General features: G+C 33.8%; 1 protein-coding gene across 1 annotated transcript; it reads right to left on the bottom strand.

Annotated features, from left to right (window-relative positions):
- Nucleotides 1-1,240: 1,240 nt before the first annotated feature.
- Nucleotides 1,241-16,638, bottom strand: LOC140050302 (hyalin-like). The gene is made up of 12 exons (XM_072095429.1): nt 16,419-16,638; nt 15,903-16,187; nt 15,073-15,324; nt 14,258-14,503; nt 13,801-14,055; nt 7,727-7,978; nt 7,211-7,495; nt 6,538-6,789; nt 5,745-5,990; nt 5,294-5,542; nt 1,512-1,790; nt 1,241-1,275 (listed from the first exon to the last, which is right to left on the bottom strand). The coding sequence occupies exons 1-12, from the start codon at nt 16,636-16,638 to the stop codon at nt 1,241-1,243; spliced, it is 2,856 nt and encodes a 951-aa protein (XP_071951530.1).
- Between the last annotated feature and the right edge of the window lie 1,521 nt (nt 16,639-18,159).

Genomic DNA, 18,159 nt, shown 5'->3' with positions numbered 1-18,159 from the left:
AATGTAAGAGGACGACAACCTTCTCAAAGTTCAACGTTCGAACTCTGAACACCATAAATCAACTTCATGAACTCGTTGCCTCTGCAATTCTTTTCACATCGAAATTTTCTGCATACAGGAACACCGCTTCTTTCACGATGACTTGACACTTAAAAACCACGATGTTGGCAAAGGCTGGACATTTATCTCAGCTTCTGCTTGGAAGAACAATATGACTGCTTCCATCGGTGGTGTTGGAATCCTTCTAAGTCCCAACGCCCAGAGATCTTTGAGTAATATCGAAATGATCCTCCCTCGAATAATCATTGCTTCTTTTAACGGAAATCCTGCAACAACCGTTATTTCGTGCTACAGTCCAACCAACACTAGCCTTGAAGATGATGTTGAGGACTTTTACAAAGCCCTCTCTTCACTTGTTCGAAATATCCCTAAACATAATGTTTTGGTAATGGGAGGTGTTATGAATGTACAACTTGGAAAAGAAAATCATCTGTTTACTTACCACTATGAAACAAATCGAAACGGTCAATATCTACAAGACTTCGCCGATGAAAATGATCTCATCAGTCTAAACACCAATTTCCAAAAGAAACCATCAAAGCTGTGGAAACATACATACCCTCACGGAATGAAAGCCCAACTCGATTATATGCTTGTAAATAAGAAATGGATTAACAGCATCGTCAATAGTGAGGCATATAATACGTTTGAAGGAGTGAGCTCAGATCACAGGATTGTTTCAACAAAAATACGTCTTAGTCTTAGCTAACAAAGCAACAAAATCAACATCACCATCTTACGACTGGTCAGCTCTATCCAACCAAAATACTCGAGACACTATCTGCCACTATCAGAAAAAACGCCTTCCCGACGAGGGATAGCGAAAAGTCTTTTGCTGATGCTCAAAAAGACCTTGTTGACACTTACGAATCTGAACAATCTAAATATGTCCAAGATAGAATCGACGATATAAACAATGCCCATGCAAATAGACAATCCTCCCTGGTTTGGAAAATAATAAACGACATTAGTGGAAGAAAGAAATCAAATAAAGCAAAACTCAAAGCAGATAGTCAACAGGAACGCCTTGATAAATGGAAGACATATTTCTCTAATCTCCTTGGCAAAACTCCTACAGTGTCAGACGAACCAATAAAAAACGATAATAGAAGAAAACCTCCAAATAAAACTAGGAAACTTCACAGAAGCTGAACTCAAAATAGTTCTTAATTAAAGGCCTTTAAACGAACAAGGCTGCCGGCCGGCCAATACTTCCTGAAGTACGGAAAACAGAAGCGTTTAATGACATAATTTTACAACTTTCTGTCTGTAGATTAATGTTATATGTTATTTTTCCATTTAGTTTTTACATAGTAACATTGTTATTAGGTTATAAAAAAAACTGTATTATCGTGGTTTAATCACATTTATAATTGATGTTTAGTTTATCTTGTATTACTATTTTTGTTCTATATTACGATAAATACTTTTATAGGTTTTTAATAATTTACCTTCCACCTTGATAACAAAGTCACATGTTCCATTATTGCCAAAGAGATCAGTTGCTGTAAAGATGATTGTGTGAGTTCCAATTGGAATCATGTCACCAGACTCATATGGTGATGACACCACAGTCACTGTTCCATTGCCACTTGTCACAGGAGGATCCCACGTGACTGTTGCATTTGGACTTTTTTGGTCTGTTTGGATATTTATTAGTCCAGATACTCCTCCGATGTAATTATTTGAAGTGACATTTGTGGGGCAGTCAATAATTGAACGTTCATTATCTAATAACAAAAAAAAAGAAAAACAAAATTAACACAAAGAAAGTAAGAGAAAATGAAGAACAATCTGCTTTTTGGTACCAGACCACTACTGTAATGGAAAAACTTTGGGACAAATGTCCGTCTAGGTTACCTACCTCATCTATCTCAGATGTACTGCGAAACGTAGATTTGATAACATTAGTTCTCACTATTACGATATTGTTGCATATTTCTATCTTAGGAAGATATTATAAAATGTTTTAAAACAACATTTCTGATTTCATCGGTAAATTTTCAATCGTACGTGGTAGAAGTCATTTCCGGGTTCACGTTGAGTCATCACCTTGCAATTTCCAGGTTTTAAATTTGCCGTTGATGGCGATAGCCATTTAAGTTTTTTTTTTTTTTTTTTTCGGACCGCGCATGTGAAGGTACAGTAGAAGGGCTAAACAAAATGAAACCAAAATGTGTATTTTTCAGATTCCAGGCGAAAATCGGAAATTCATTTGCAACTACGCATCGACGTACATTCATACAGGGATAAAGGTACGAGTTAGGTTCTCACGGTTGGTGTACCGCGTATTATGTTCGCTGTCGATTAAAGGGGTTTGGGTGGGGTTCGATTGGGAAAAAAGAAGCGGTTGGCCCTAACCATAAAACAGGGTATGGTCACGTTTCTTTTCGCGCATAAATCTCGATCTAGGGGGGTGAATAGGGTGGCTAGCCACCCACTTTAATTCTAAAGGAAAAAAAGATGCACCAAACCCGCGACCGTCGCTAGACGCGGATTCGACGCACTTAACTATTTTAATTAAGAAGACTAGGCTAGAGCTATAGTTCTGTAAATAGGCCTACATAGTGAAATAGGTAAGAGTTTAATTACTATTTATGAATTCAAGAGGTTAAAAAGAAAACGCGATTTAAAATCTTCGGAAAATACACACAACTGAGTTATTTTCAAAACACATGCATGCTCCCACTACCAGCATCACGTTGTCTTAGCGCGCTCCTCGTGTGAATGCTGACGTCATCACTCTCCAAATATACACCCTTTTCCGCCCTGGTCCGTGTGCAAGCGTTAGCGTGGACCTGTATATTTACACCCCTGTACAGAGTAGAGTGTAATATCGTGAACTTTTTTCCCGGGTATGAAGGTTTTTTATATAATGGTATGCAGTATAAACGATAAAAAATACGAGAAACATGATGTTCTTTTTTTATTATTATTTCATAGGCATGACATAAACATGAAATGTCTTGTTCTATGTACACGGCCGAAAAAACGTGTGTGGCGTATTTGGCATTTTATTGATTTGTGTTATAGACACGGCGATTACGGCAATCATTGTAAACTAAATTACAGGAAGGATTTATTTAAATTTACATTATGTGACATTGTTATTAAATGTAATGGAAACAGTTGCTCTAGCCTATTAAACAGTGTGTAAGCATCTATTTTTTTCAAAATTTTCTGAGGCTCGGAAGGGGGACACGATGGGGGGGGGGGGACACCCACTCCCAAACCCACCCCGTCCCAAACCCACTCCTCTTTCGCGCGTACGCCCCTCCTCCATTACAAGCCGTTTAACGTCTTCTTTCTTAGGCCGAAACGAAACGGCTCACTGTGCCGCGGAAGTTAGTTTCTAACTAACTAAATAATGTTTTAATTATACCAATTAGGATGGTATTTATTTGAATAAACAGCCAACACCTCTCCAATAAAATATCACTTAGAACCGCCCATCCACATTTATACACACAACAAAAACACAATATTGTATTATATTTATAACACAATTATACTATAGAATTCATCGGACTGTTATTTACAATTTACCAAGCATTTGTTATTCTTTTTACCAATTTCATATCTATTAGAGGATTCTATTTGATTATAAATGTTACCCTATTATTACAACTAAAAAATTAAACGTATCCTCGAATAAGCACCTCCCTTAAATGAACTCCGCCTCCTCACCTCCTCCTATACGGGCCCTGACAAACAATAAATAGTATACTTTAAAATGTTATTAATCATCTGAGACAGTGTGAAACAGAGTAGGTTTAGTTTTTACGAAAATCAAGAATTTCAATAAATAATGTAGTTTAAGTAATATTTATTTGTTGTTAGCCGAAACCATTCAATTCATTTCAATGTAAATGTTTTTATATGACAATAAATTTATTTGACTTGACTTGACTTAACTCTCAACCTATTAAGTGCAGGCAGGTCCTCCTTGTACGTTCCGAAATAAATTGTATTTAAACTTATTCCTTGCTAAACAAATTCAGATATTTCAGATTTAGATACAACTTAACTTCAAATCTATTCAATTCAGGTTGAAGATTCCCCAAGTTTTTTAATCTGTGTGTTATTATCCACAGCCAGTCGAGGGAATCAATAAAGGGCCTAACTTCAAACTGAGTTACTATACCAAAAAGGGAAGATCAGGCTCGACCACTACCAGTTTTTAAAAAACTAAGTTTATTATTTTATTTTTATTCCAACGTTAATAGGAATGATAGTATATATAAGCCAACTATTTCATTTGAACTCTCTATATTATCTGTCTGCAGCCATCAACTCCAAACACTAAGTCGATGCTGTATTTCTTTCGTGTTACGTGTAGAACGGTTACATGTTATTGAATTTTGACATTTTGACTCACTAAAAATAAAGGTTTGTTTGACTTAACATAGGTGACCGCCATGAAAACTAACTACTTTTGTTCATTGGCTTGCATTAGAAATGTTTGTTTACAAAACATTATAAAGTGTTCTGGAACATGACTACAAACATTAAAATGCTCAGGACCAGATCAAGATATTGATTAAAGTCTAACTAGGAAGAAAAAACTCACTTTGTGAATTAAAAAGATTAGAAATTCCAAGTATCAAAATCAAAAATATTAGTAACATTTTCCTGTAAATGTAGATGTAGGTAAACTAATCGTCTGATACAATAAAAACTAAAATTGTTTTATTCAAAGCAATATCTTCAACATCGTTTTGATGTGTGTGTGTGTGTATGTTGAATGTATACAAAGTTGTATGTACGAGGAACTAATAAATAAAATGTAGAAATAGTGCTTTATATACGTTTATCTTGATCTGAAATGTTTAAATAGGTACCAGGAGGTTCAAAGGATTAATATGCTCAAATGGTTTTATATTGGTGTTTTGTAGACGAACGTAGACAGTTGTATGTACAAAGAATAATGCATTATAGTTTGCAATACATTGTGACGTATTTATTTTGAATCGTAGCCTTTCAAAACACCTTTGAATAATGTAGGATTCATTTTGAACCACCAATTTGATGCCGTATTGAGAGGTATAGAAAATCAACAATCCCGTACTTAGCACGAATCTTATAATTTGCTTTGTTTTATGCCTTGTTTTTTTTTATTGTAATCCAACCGATTTAGCTGTTGCTGCATATTGGAATGTAAATGTGTTTATACCTGAATAAATGAAAAATAAATAAATAACATCTAATTTTGTCATATAAGGTACACTCTTACCTTCAACATGGATAACAAAAGTGCAGCTATCATTAAAGTTACCAGCTGAATCTGAGACATTGTACTGGACTGTTGTGGTCCCAATTCCAAACATATTATCACCAGACGTGTAGTCTGCTACTGGTACAGGAGTCTCTCCAGAGTTATCAGTAGCTGTCGGTACAATCCATGTGACATTGAAGACAGATGCCTCACCAGTTGTTGTGGTCGAATCCATTGGACAATCAATTATCTCAGGTGATTCTAGATCTAAAAATGATAATAATAATAATAGTAGTAGTCTTTAATATTAAGTTATGCAGTATAGAACTACTTAGTTACAGATATCAGAGAATTACTTTCTGTAGCACAAAGCTTTACTTCCAGTAAGCATAACACTTACAGTGCAATACAGTGCAATACAGTATGCTTGAGCAAGACATGACTATTTTAATGCAGGAAAAAATCTTACCTGTAAGGGTAATATTGAATAAACATATGGCTACATTTCCGGAAGGGTCAACAGCAGTATAGTTAACAGTTGTAACACCAAGATAGAATAAATCTCCTGAATTATGTGTCTTTTCAAAACTTACAACACCATCATTATCTGTAGCTGTAGGCTCCGGAGTCCAGGTAATATTACTGTAATTTTTGCCATTATCTGTTATGCTTGCAGTATTGTTTGGACAATTGGCAATAGCTGGATCTTCAATATCTACACACAAAATGAGTAGAAAAGAGTAAATATATCCCGTCTCTTAATTATAGCCGGACTGTGTTTGATGAGTATAATCTAAAAACTTACTTTTAAAATTTTTTAAACAGAAATACAAAAAAAAAAAACTACTTTATTGAAATATAATAAACATACAAGCAAGACTAAATTAGTTTAATTTCTTTTGTAATATTTCAAAGATTCTTTGAAAATTATAATTTTTGGAAAACTGGACATCGTGACTGAGCTTTACTTAACTGTGCCAATATGTTTTTTAACCTGGCAAATGTAAAATTATTCACCAAGAATCTTAGTATAATTTGAGAAATTAAAATGGTTGGTTATTGTAAAACGCGTTAGTGTGTCAACGGATGACGTCCTAATTACAAGCAATAATCAAGAGGGGTACTTTCGCTATGAATTGCGTCAAGTATGTTGTTTTATCGTATCCCACTAAACTCTATTTAATTCAAGGTATTTAAAAAATTATATATCTTTAAAATATTAATTAATTAAAATTAAAGGAATAATGGAAACAGAAACATACCTACAACCACAAGTGTAAAGTTACAACTGTTTTGGTTTCCTGATGTATCATAGTTTATATAAATAATATAATTTTCTCCGATGGTAAAGTCTTGACCTGGAGCAAAATTAGGTGTTGATCTCTCTGAATCTACTAAAATGTTGTCAGCATTAGCTGGCTCCATCCATGTGTATGGTGCAAAGTTTTCACCAGCAGTGTTGTTGATATAAACAGTTGAGTTGTCACAAGTATAGAAGACAGGAGGTTCTTCGTCTGAAATAAAATATTAATAATATATAATAATATATAATAATATTAATAAAGAAATAAACAGATATGAGTTGCAAACAGTTATGGCCATGTTAATCTACAGACTAGATTATTACTATTGATCAATGTGAGGATTATACGGCTTTACCACGTTGAAACACCGGTTCTCGTCAGATCACTGAAGTTAAGCAATGTAGGGCCTGGTTAGAGCGTGGAGGGGAATATAGTGGTGTATATGGAGATGGTGTCCCATTAGGCATTAAACAGTCCTGGCTTAGTTTCATCCATCATTTACTTTATATATAAATATACTAACATTCACCGAAGAAAATTAATGTTTTTATGGTATGGTAAATATTTCTTCGAACGATATAAGTTATTGTAATATATATATGATTATATATTATTTTTAATTAATTCTTACCCACAACTTTTACAAAAAATGAACATATCGCCACATTGCCTGCTGCATCTTGTGCAGCATATGCCACATTCATGTCATAATCAGAAGATATATTGAAATATACTGGAGATCCAGGGTAGCTGTTGTTTGTAACCATGACAACACCTACATTATCAGTTGCTGATGGAATTGTCCAGATCACAGTTGCAAACATTTCCCCAATGAGTCTGTTGCCGGTTGGAGGATCAGTTGGTACCTCCAAAGGACTGGATGGGCATGTACCATTAAAAGATGGTGTCTCCAAATCTATAATAACAATGCAGAAAAGATAGAAAGAGTACTAATATGCATTTTGAGAGGAAAATGTGTGGGGTCTCGAAGGTGTCCCATTAATAGAAGATCTACTGTATTACCTTTTCAACATTTTATGCTAATTTACTGAATTTAAATTATTGTATATCCTCCTTCTCCTAAAACTAGATCACATTTGACATATTCACATTACTTAAGCTCAAGTTTAATTTCTTCTTTTCTTACCTTTAACAGTGACGGAAAAACTACAGCTATCATTAAAATTAACAGCTGAATCTGAGACATTGTACTGGACTGTTGTGTTACCAAGTGCAAACATATCACCAGAAGTGTAGTCTGATACTGGTATAGGAGTCTCATCAGAGTTGTCAGTAGCTGTCGGTTCAACCCATGTGACATTGATGGCAAATGCCTCACCAGTTGCTGTGTCAACAATCAAATCCATTGGGCAATTGAAAATATCTGGAGCTTCTTGATCTAAACAATGTTGATAATAATATATGGATAGTCTTTCGATATATTGGATTATTCCAATTCAAACCCTCCCTCATTATTAACTGAGACAACAATGTTCATTCTTGTCTCAGTTATTATGGAATATGAGTATAAATTATTCTATTCTATGAATATATTATTAAACTATAGTAACACCTATTTTATATCAGTTACATTTTGTAACGTCTAGAATGTGCAGGCTGATAAGTTAGATTATTATCCTCGTGCAATTGTCTGTGCCTCCAATACGATGCAACCCTCGATCCTGATTCAGAAACTACTACTTTATATTACTTCTTAGATTAGTGTATTTCTACATTTAAGCGAACAACGGGTTTTAAGTATCTGATACATTATCTGTAGTAAAAATATCTGAAGAAAGTTGGATCACCCCATGAGTGTTACTTGTCTGCACTGATGTGAAGCGTATAGAAATGGCTAAGAATAATATGTCGAAATCAACCAACGGTAAAGTTACCATAAAAAATGGAGCCTCAATATCTATGAAAAGTACATGTAACTATGCTTAAGTACTGATTATTCGTATTTCAATTGAATTGATCTTGATATAAGGAGATTTGTGAACACATGTCAACAAATTGTTAAACGGAATGACTTTTAAAGAATGGCTTGAGTGACTTTAACTTTTTTTAGTTTGCATTATGTACAAAAAAACACAATACAATTTGTTATTCTGTTACCATTTGTTATATTATGCTGCGAATAAAAGAAATGAATATAAAAGACAAATTATGAATCAGAATTACAGTATATACAAGAATTCAAGTGCACACGTTTCAATAAAAAAAAAACATGGCTCTTACACAGGAAAATGAATTTTCTGTAGTTGTAATCAACAATGTTCATTCTTGTCTCAGTTATTATGGAATATGAGTATAAATTATTCTATTCTATGAATATATTATTAAACTATAGTAACACCTATTTTATATCAGTTACATTTTGTAACGTCTAGAATGTGCAGGCTGATAAGTTAGATTATTATCCTCGTGCAATTGTCTGTGCCTCCAATACGATGCAACCCTCGATCCTGATTCAGAAACTACTACTTTATATTACTTCTTAGATTAGTGTATTTCTACATTTAAGCGAACAACGGGTTTTAAGTATCTGATACATTATCTGTAGTAAAAATATCTGAAGAAAGTTGGATCACCCCATGAGTGTTACTTGTCTGCACTGATGTGAAGCGTATAGAAATGGCTAAGAATAATATGTCGAAATCAACCAACGGTAAAGTTACCATAAAAAATGGAGCCTCGATATCTATGAAAAGTACATGTAACTATGCTTAAGTACTGATTATTCGTATTTCAATTGAATTGATCTTGATATAAGGAGATTTGTGAACACATGTCAACAAATTGTTAAACGGAATGACTTTTAAAGAATGGCTTGAGTGACTTTAACTTTTTTTAGTTTGCATTATGTACAAAAAAACACAATACAATTTGTTATTCTGTTACCATTTGTTATATTATGCTGCGAATAAACAGAACAGAATTACAGTATATACAAGAATTCAAGTGCACACGTTTCAATAAAAAAAACATGGCTCTTACACAGGAAAATGAATTTTCTGTAGTTGTAATCATAATACACAATTGTATTTAATACATTGGCCTAGTATATCAAATATAATTATCTACTCTCAATTGAAAGTTAAAATGATTTGATAACATTAGTTCTCACTATTACGATATTGTTGCATATTTCTATCTTATGAAGATATTATAAAATGTTTTAAAACAACATTTCTGATTTCATCGGTAAATTTTCAATCGTACGTGGTAGAAGTCATTTCCGGGTTCACGTTGTCGATTAAATTGGTTTGGGTGGGGGTTCGATTGGGAACTAGACGCGGATTCGACGCACTTGACTATTTTAATTAAGAAGAATAGGCTAGAGCTATAGTTCTGTAAATAGGCCTACATAGTGAAAGAGGTAAGAGTTTAATTACTATTTATGAATTCAAGAGTTAAAAAAAAAACGCGATTTAAAATCTTCGGAAAATACCCACAACTGAGTTATTTTCAAAACACATGCATGCTCGAGTCCCACTACCAGCATCACGTTGTCTTAGCTCGCTCCTCGTGTGAATGCTGACGTCATCACTCTCCAAATATACACCATTTTCCGCCCTGGTCCGTGTGCAAGCGTTAGCGCGGACCTGTATATTTACACCCCTGTACGGAGTAGAGTGTAATATCGTGAACTTTTTTCTCGCGTATGAAGGTTTTTTATATAATGGTATGCAGTATAAACTATAAAAAATACGAGAAACATGATGTTCTTTTTTTATCATTATTTCATAGGCATAACATAAACATGAAATGTCTTGTTCTATGTACACGGCCGAAAAAACGCATGTGGCGTATTTGGCATTTTATTGATTTGTGTTATAGACACGGCGATTACGGCAATCATTGTATACTAAATTACATTGAGTTATTTACCCGGCTATAGGGTATATATCTGAGGTTAAACAGACCACCAAAGCACAGTCGTACACTAAACACATGCACTATCAAGGCATTTTCGGAGTGCCGCAATACCAAATGAAGTGTTTTTCGATCAAAGTTTATTATTAGTTCGTCGAAAAAGATCCGTATTAGAGTATTTAGGAAGGATTTATTTAAATTTACCGTACATTATGTGACATTGTTATTACATGTAATGGAAACTGAGGCTCGGGAGGGGGACACGATGGGGGGTGGGACACCCACTCCCAAACCCAGTCCCCTCCCAAACCCACCCCTCTTTCGCGCGTACGCCCCTCCCCGCATTATAAGCCTTTTAACGTCTTCTTTCTTAGGCCGAAACGAAACGGCTCACTGTGCCACGGAAGTTAGTTTCTAACTAACTAAATAATGTTTTAACTATACCAATTAGGATGGTATTTATTTGAATAAACAGCATACATCTCCAATAAAATATCACTTAGAACCGCCCATCCACATTTATACACACAACAAAAACACAATATTGTATTATATTTATAACACAATTATACTATAGAATTCATCGGACTGTTATTTACAATATACCAAGCATTTGTTATTCTATTTACCAATTTCATATCTATTAGAGGATTCTATTTGATTATAAATGTTACCCTATTATTACAACTAAAAAATTAAAGTATCCTCGAATAAGCACCTCCCTTAAATGAACTCCGCCTCCTCACCTCCTCCTATACGGGCGGGCCCTGACAAACAATAAATAGTATACTTTATAATGTTGTTAATCATCTGAGACAGTGTGAAACAGAGTAGGTTTAGTTTTTACGAAAATCAAGAATTTCAATAAATAATGTAGTTTAAGTCCTATTTATTTGTTGTTAGCCGAAACCATTCAATTCATTTCAATGTAAATGTTTTTATATGAAAATAAATTTATTTGACATGACTTTACTTAACTCTCAACCTATTAAGTGCTGGCAGGTCCTCCTTGTACGTTCCGAAATAAATTGTATTTAAACTTATTCCTTGCTTAACAAATTCAGATATTTCAGATTTAGATAGAACTTAACTTCAAATCTATTAAATTCAGGTTGAAGATTCCCCAAGTTTTTTAATCTGTGTGTTAAAATCCAAAGCCAGTCGAGGAAATCAATAAAGTGCCTAACTTCAAACTGAGTTACTATACCAAAAAGGGAAGATCAGGCTCGACCACTACCAGTTTTTGAAAAACTAAGTTTATTATTTTATTTTTATTCCAACGTTAATAGGAATGATAGTATATATAAGCCAACTATTTCATTTGAACTCTCTATATTATCTGTCTGCAGCCATCAACTCCAAACACTAAGTCGATGCTGTATTTCTTTCGTGTTACGTGTAGAACGGTTACATGTTATTAAATTTTGACATTTTGACTCACTAAAAATAAAGGTTTGTTTGACTTAACATAGGTGACCGCCATGAAAACTAACTACTTTTGTTCATTGGCTTGCACACAGCTGTTCCAGAAATATGAATTAAGTGCAGCGCCCCCAACGTTTCATAGCGTTTTATGGAGTAGCGATTCTGAAAACATATTGTATACAAACCACATGAGGAAACCCGGAAGCAATCAAGCATAAAACGACTGTTTTTTAATAGCCAATAAAAACAAATAAAGACCACGAAAGTCAGAAAAATAATGAATATTCATTAGAACAACCCTGGATGAAGGTGAAAAACATGTTGTCGTCGTTTTATCACGTGGATTTTAAGAGGTAATGTAATTGAAAATTGTACACCCAACGCCAGTTTTTTTCTCAAGCGATACATTTAAAAAAGTAGGTATAAATGTTGTTTTCCATATCAGTTTAAAAATAATTTTTTCTGTTGAATTCTTTGATTTAGTTGGATACTTTAGTTACGAAACTGGATACGAAACTACATTTGTTCTTAAAACGAGTACGAGATCGAGAACCGGTAATTAATGCTGGTTCTCGTTCCCGATCGAGATAGCGAAAGCTCTCTAATGTATAAAAGGGTTGCAAAATATGCGAGTTTTACTAAAAACTGAACCAGGCTATATTAACAAAACTAGTATTATTTTGTTTATATAATAATGATGGACTATATTCTAGTTCGTTCTTTTTCTAAAAAAATGAATTATATCCAAAAAAAAAGTAAAGAATACAATGATATTTTCTACTTACGATTGTTTACTATTTCATTACACAGTTTATCTCAACTTCCTGGTTTATGTGCGGGAGAGTATTTCAGTAAAATGGACAATATCGTCGTTTATTTATTAATTTATAGTAAAGAAACAATAAAATATTTATTTTTTAATTGAACATACACTTTTTTTAATCGTTTAGTTTTGTATAAAATGTTTTTACTACATAATAACTCACGATAGCGAAATTTAATTTGGCGTTCGCGAAATAATGGTTTGTAAACAAAAATTATATGTCCGCGCGACTCGGGGGAGCCTCGTCTGCTAACACTGAGGGCGCTTGACTTTTTCTGATATCTTAACAATAGTTGAAACAGCTGTGTGCATTACAAATGTTTGTTTACAAAACATTATAAAGTGTTCTGGAACATGACTACAAACATAGAAATGCTCACGACCAGATCAAGATATTGATTAAAGTCTAACTAGGAAGAAAATACTCACTTTGTGAATTAACAAGATTAGAAATTCCAAGTATCAAAATCAGAAATATTAGTAACATTTTCCTGTAAATGTAGATGTAGGTAAACTAATCGTCTGATACAATAAAAACTAAAATTGTTTTACTCAAAACAATATCTTCAACATAGTTTTGATGTGTGTGTGTGTGTGTATGTTGAATGTATACAAAGTTGTATGTACGAGGAACTAATAAATAAAATGTAGAAATAGTGCTTTATATACGTTTATCTTGATCTGAAATGTTTAAATAGGTACCATGAGGTTCAAAGGATTAATATGCTCAAATTGTTTTATATTGTTGTTTTGTAGACGAACGTAGACAGTTGTATGTACAAAGAATAATGCATTATAGTTTGCAATACATTGTGACGTATTTATTTTGAATCGTAGCCTTTCAAAACACCTTTGAATAATGTAGGATTCATTTTGAACCACCAATTTGATGCCGTATTGAGAGGTATAGAAAATCAACAATCCCGTACTTAGCACGAATCTTATAATTTGTTTTGTTTTATGCCTTGTTTTTTTTTATTGTAATCCAACCGATTTAGCTGTTGCTGCATTATGGAATGTAAATGTGTTTATACCTGAATAAATGAAAAATAAATAAATAACATCTAATTTTGTCATATAAGGTACACTCTTACCTTCAACATGGATAACAAAAGTGCAGCTATCATTAAAGTTACCAGCTGAATCTGAGACATTGTACTGGACTGCTGTGGTCCCAATTCCAAACATATTATCACCAGACGTGTAGTCTGCTACTGGTACAGGAGTCTCTCCAGAGTTATCAGTAGCTGTCGGTACCATCCATGTGACATTGAAGACAGATGCCTCACCAGTTGTTGTGTTAACAATCGAATCCATTGGACAATCAATTATCTCAGGTGATTCTAGATCTAAAAATGATAATAATAATAATAGTAGTAGTTTTTAATATTAGGTTATGCAGTATAGAACTGCTTAGTTACAGATAACAGAGAATTACTTTCTGTAGCACAAAGCTTTACTTCCAGTAAGCATAACAATTACAGTGCAATACACTGCAATACAGTATGCTTGAGCAAGACATGACTATTTCAATGCAGGAAAAAATCTTACCTGTAAGGGTAATATTGAATAAACATATGGCTACATTTCCGGAATGGTCAACAGCAGTATAATTAACAGTTGTAACACCAAAATAGAATAAATCTCCTGAATTATGTGTCTTTTCAAAACTTACAACACCATCATTATCTGTAGCTGTAGGCTCCGGAGTCCAGGTAATATTACTGTAATTTTTGCCATTATCTGTTATGCTTGCAGTATTGTTTGGACAATTGGCAATAGCTGGATCTTCAATATCTACACACAAAATGAGTAGAAAAGAGTAAATATATCCCGTCCCTTAATTATAGCAGGACTGTGTTTGATGAGTATAATCTAAAAACTTAATTTTAAATGCTTTAAACAGAAATACAAAAAAAATAATTTATTGAAATATAATAAACATACAAGCAAGACTAAATTAGTTTAATTTCTTTTGTAATATTTCAAAGATTCTTTGAAAATTATAATTTTTGGAAAACTGGACATCGTGACTGAGCTTTACTTAACTGTGCCAATATGTTTTTTAACCTGGCAAATGTAAAATTATTCACCAAGAATCTTAGTATAATTTGAGAAATTAAAATGGTTGGTTATTGTAAAACGCGTTAGTGGGTCAACTGATGACGTCCTAATTACAAGCAATAGGGATTAGTTCGGCTTGTATTATAATTAATCAAGAGGGGTACTTTCGCTATGAATTGCGTCAATTATGTTGTTTTATCGTATCCCACTAAACTCTATTTAATTCAAGGTATTTAAAAAATTATATATCTTTAAAATATTAATTAATGTAAAGTAAAGGAATAACTGAAACAGAAACATACCTACAACCACAAGTGTAAAGTTACAACTGTTTTGGTTTCCTGATGTATCATAGTTTATATAAATAATATAATTTTCTCCGACGGTAAAGTCTTGACCTGGTGCAAAATTAGGTGTTGATCTCTCTGAATCTACTAAAATGTTGTCAGCATTAGCTGGCTCCATCCATGTGTATGGTGCAAAGTTTTCACCAGCAGTGTTGTTGATATAAACAGTTGAGTTGTCACAAGTATAGAAGACAGGAGGTTCTTCGTCTGAAATAAAATATTAATAATATAATAATATATAATAATATTGATAATGAAATAAACAGATATGAGTTGCAAACAGTTATGGTCATGTTAATGGCATTACATCAATATGATTTCAATTAATACAGACTAGATTATTACTATTGATCAATGTGAGAATTATACGGCTTTACCACGTTGAAACACCGGTTCTCGTCAGATCACTGAAGTTAAGCAATGTAGGGCCTAGTTAGAGCGTGGAAGGGATTATAGTGGTGTATATGGAGATGGTGTCACATTAGGCATTAAACAGTCCTGGCTTAGTTTCATCCATCATTTACTTTATATATAAATATACTAACATTCACCGAAGAAAATTAATGTTTTTATGGTATGGTAATATTTGTTCGAACGATATAAGTTATTGTAATATATATAATGATTATATAAATGTTCGGTTAAATGTAACCGTCTAGAAAGTGCTCAATACGGTAAATTTGAGCTAAAATATACGTTAAGTCTGGAAAATAAGTAAAAACTACAGTTTGGTCTCTACAGGCTTGTTTCGTAATGATTATATATTATTTTTAATTAATTCTTACCCACAACTTTTACTAAAAATGAACATATCGCCACATTGCCTGCTGCATCTTGTGCAGCATATGCCACATTCATGTCATAATCAGAAGATATATTGAAATATACTGGAGATCCAGGGTAGCTGTTGTTTGTAACCATGACAACACCTACATTATCAGTTGCTGATGGAATTGTCCAGATCACAGTTGCAAACATTTCCCCAATGAGTCTGTTGCCGGTTGGAGGATCAGTTGGTACCTCCAAAGGACTGGATGGGCATGTACCATTAAAAGATGGTGTCTCCAAATCTATAATAACAATGCAGAAAAGATAGAATGAGTACTAATATGTATTTTGAGAGGAAAATGTGTGGGGTCTCGAGGGTGTCCCATTAATAGAAGATCCACTGTATTACCTTTTCAACATTTTATGCTAATTTACTGAATTTAAATTATTGTATATCCTCCTTCTCCTAAAACTAGATCACATTTGACATATTCACATTACTTAAGCTAAAGTTTAATTTCTTCTTTTCTTACCTTTAACAGTGACGAAAAAACTACAGCTATCATTAAAGTTACCAGCTGAATCTGAGACATTGTACTGGACTGTTGTGTTACCAAGTGCAAACATATCACCAGAAGTGTAGTCTGATACTGGTATAGGAGTCTCATCAGAGTTGTCAGTAGCTGTCGGTTCAACCCATGTGACATTGATGGCAAATGCCTCACCAGTTACTGTGTCAACAATCAAATCCATTGGGCAATTGAAAATATCTGGAGCTTCTTGATCTAAACAATGTTGATAATAATATATGGATAGTCTTTCGATATATTGGATTATTCCAATTCAAACCCTCCCTCATTATTAACTGAGACAACAATGTTCATTCTTGTCTCAGTTATTATGGAATATGAGTATAAATTATTCTATTCTATGAATATATTATTAAACTATAGTAACACCTATTTTATATCAGTTACATTTTGTAACGTCTAGAATGTGCAGGCTGATAAGTTAGATTATTATCCTCGTGCAATTGTCTGTGCCTCCAATATACGATGCAACCCTCGATCCTGATTCAGAAACTACTACTTTATATTACTTCTTAGATTAGTGTATTTCTACATTTAAGCGAACAACGGGTTTTAAGTATCTGATACATTATCTGTAGTAAAAATATCTGAAGAAAGTTGGATCACCCCATGAATGTTACTTGTCTGCACTGATGTGAAGCGTATAGAAATGGCTAAGAATAATATGTCGAAATCAACCAACGGTAAAGTTACCATAAAAAATGGAGCCTCAATATCTATGAAAAGTACATGTAACTATGCTTAAGTACTGATTATTCGTATTTCAATTGAATTGATCTTGATATAAGGAGAGTTGTGAACACATGTCAACAATTTGTTAAACGGAATGACTTTTAAAGAATGGCTTGAGTGACTTTAACTTTTTTTAGTTCGCATTATGTACAAAAAAACACAATACAATTTGTTATTCTGTTACCATTTGTTATATTATGCTGCGAATAAAAGAAATGAATATAAAAGACAAATTATGAATCAGAATTACAGTATATACAAGAATTCAAGTGCACACATTTCATTCCAAAAAAATATGGCTCTTACACAGGAAAATGAATTTTCTGTAGTTGTAATCATAATACACAATTGTATTTAATACATTGGCCCAGTGGTGGCGCCAGCGGGGGGCTACGGGGGCTGTAGCCCCCTCGTCAGGAAGCCTAGCCCACCCCCCCCCCCCCCCCCCCCGTCGGGGAACGCGAGTACTTTTCGTCGGGGAATATAATATACAGTAAAAATCATTCGCGTTCACTTCGTAGCTTCAGCGCCTAGAAAACCGCGACGTTCCATTTTTTAGTAGGTCGGACGGAGAGCTATTACACTTTTTTTGCATGCATTATATCCGGCGATCTAATAAACAATAGGTACGCACTTGTCTGGCGGTGTCCCTTTGTACGTTTAACATTGGGCCCGGACCATTGCGGTTTACGCGTGATATCATGTTCCATCCAGGGACCAGAATGTGTACTGTTAGTTTTCGACGTACGCTATACAGCAAAAGGGCACGAATTATGTTCGCGATCTATTGTTTTTTTTTATTTACGATTAACCCTGTACCGTGGGGTACCAAAAATAGACGTTTCACTGTAGGCTTGCCTACATCACTAAACAAACATTTTTCCAACATCTTATTATAGCTAAGTTATTACATTTCCAATGTCCTGTATATCATGAACTGCTCATCATACAT

This window comes from Antedon mediterranea, chromosome 1, assembly GCF_964355755.1.
Source record: "Antedon mediterranea chromosome 1, ecAntMedi1.1, whole genome shotgun sequence".
NCBI classification, from domain to species: domain Eukaryota; kingdom Metazoa; phylum Echinodermata; class Crinoidea; order Comatulida; family Antedonidae; genus Antedon; species Antedon mediterranea.
Note: the sequence above shows the minus strand (reverse complement) of the source record. Positions and strands in the feature narration are given on the sequence as shown.

Coding starts and splice junctions, on each gene's coding strand:
- LOC140050302 (XM_072095429.1), bottom strand. CDS start 16,638: ATGGATTTGATTGTTGACACAGTAACTGGTGAGGCATTTGCCATCAAT. Junction 16,188..16,418: donor TTTTTTCGTCACTGTTAAAG/GTAAGAAAAGAA, acceptor TTGTTATTATAG/ATTTGGAGACACCATCTTTT. Junction 5,991..6,537: donor CTTTACACTTGTGGTTGTAG/GTATGTTTCTGT, acceptor TTTTGTGTGTAG/ATATTGAAGATCCAGCTATT.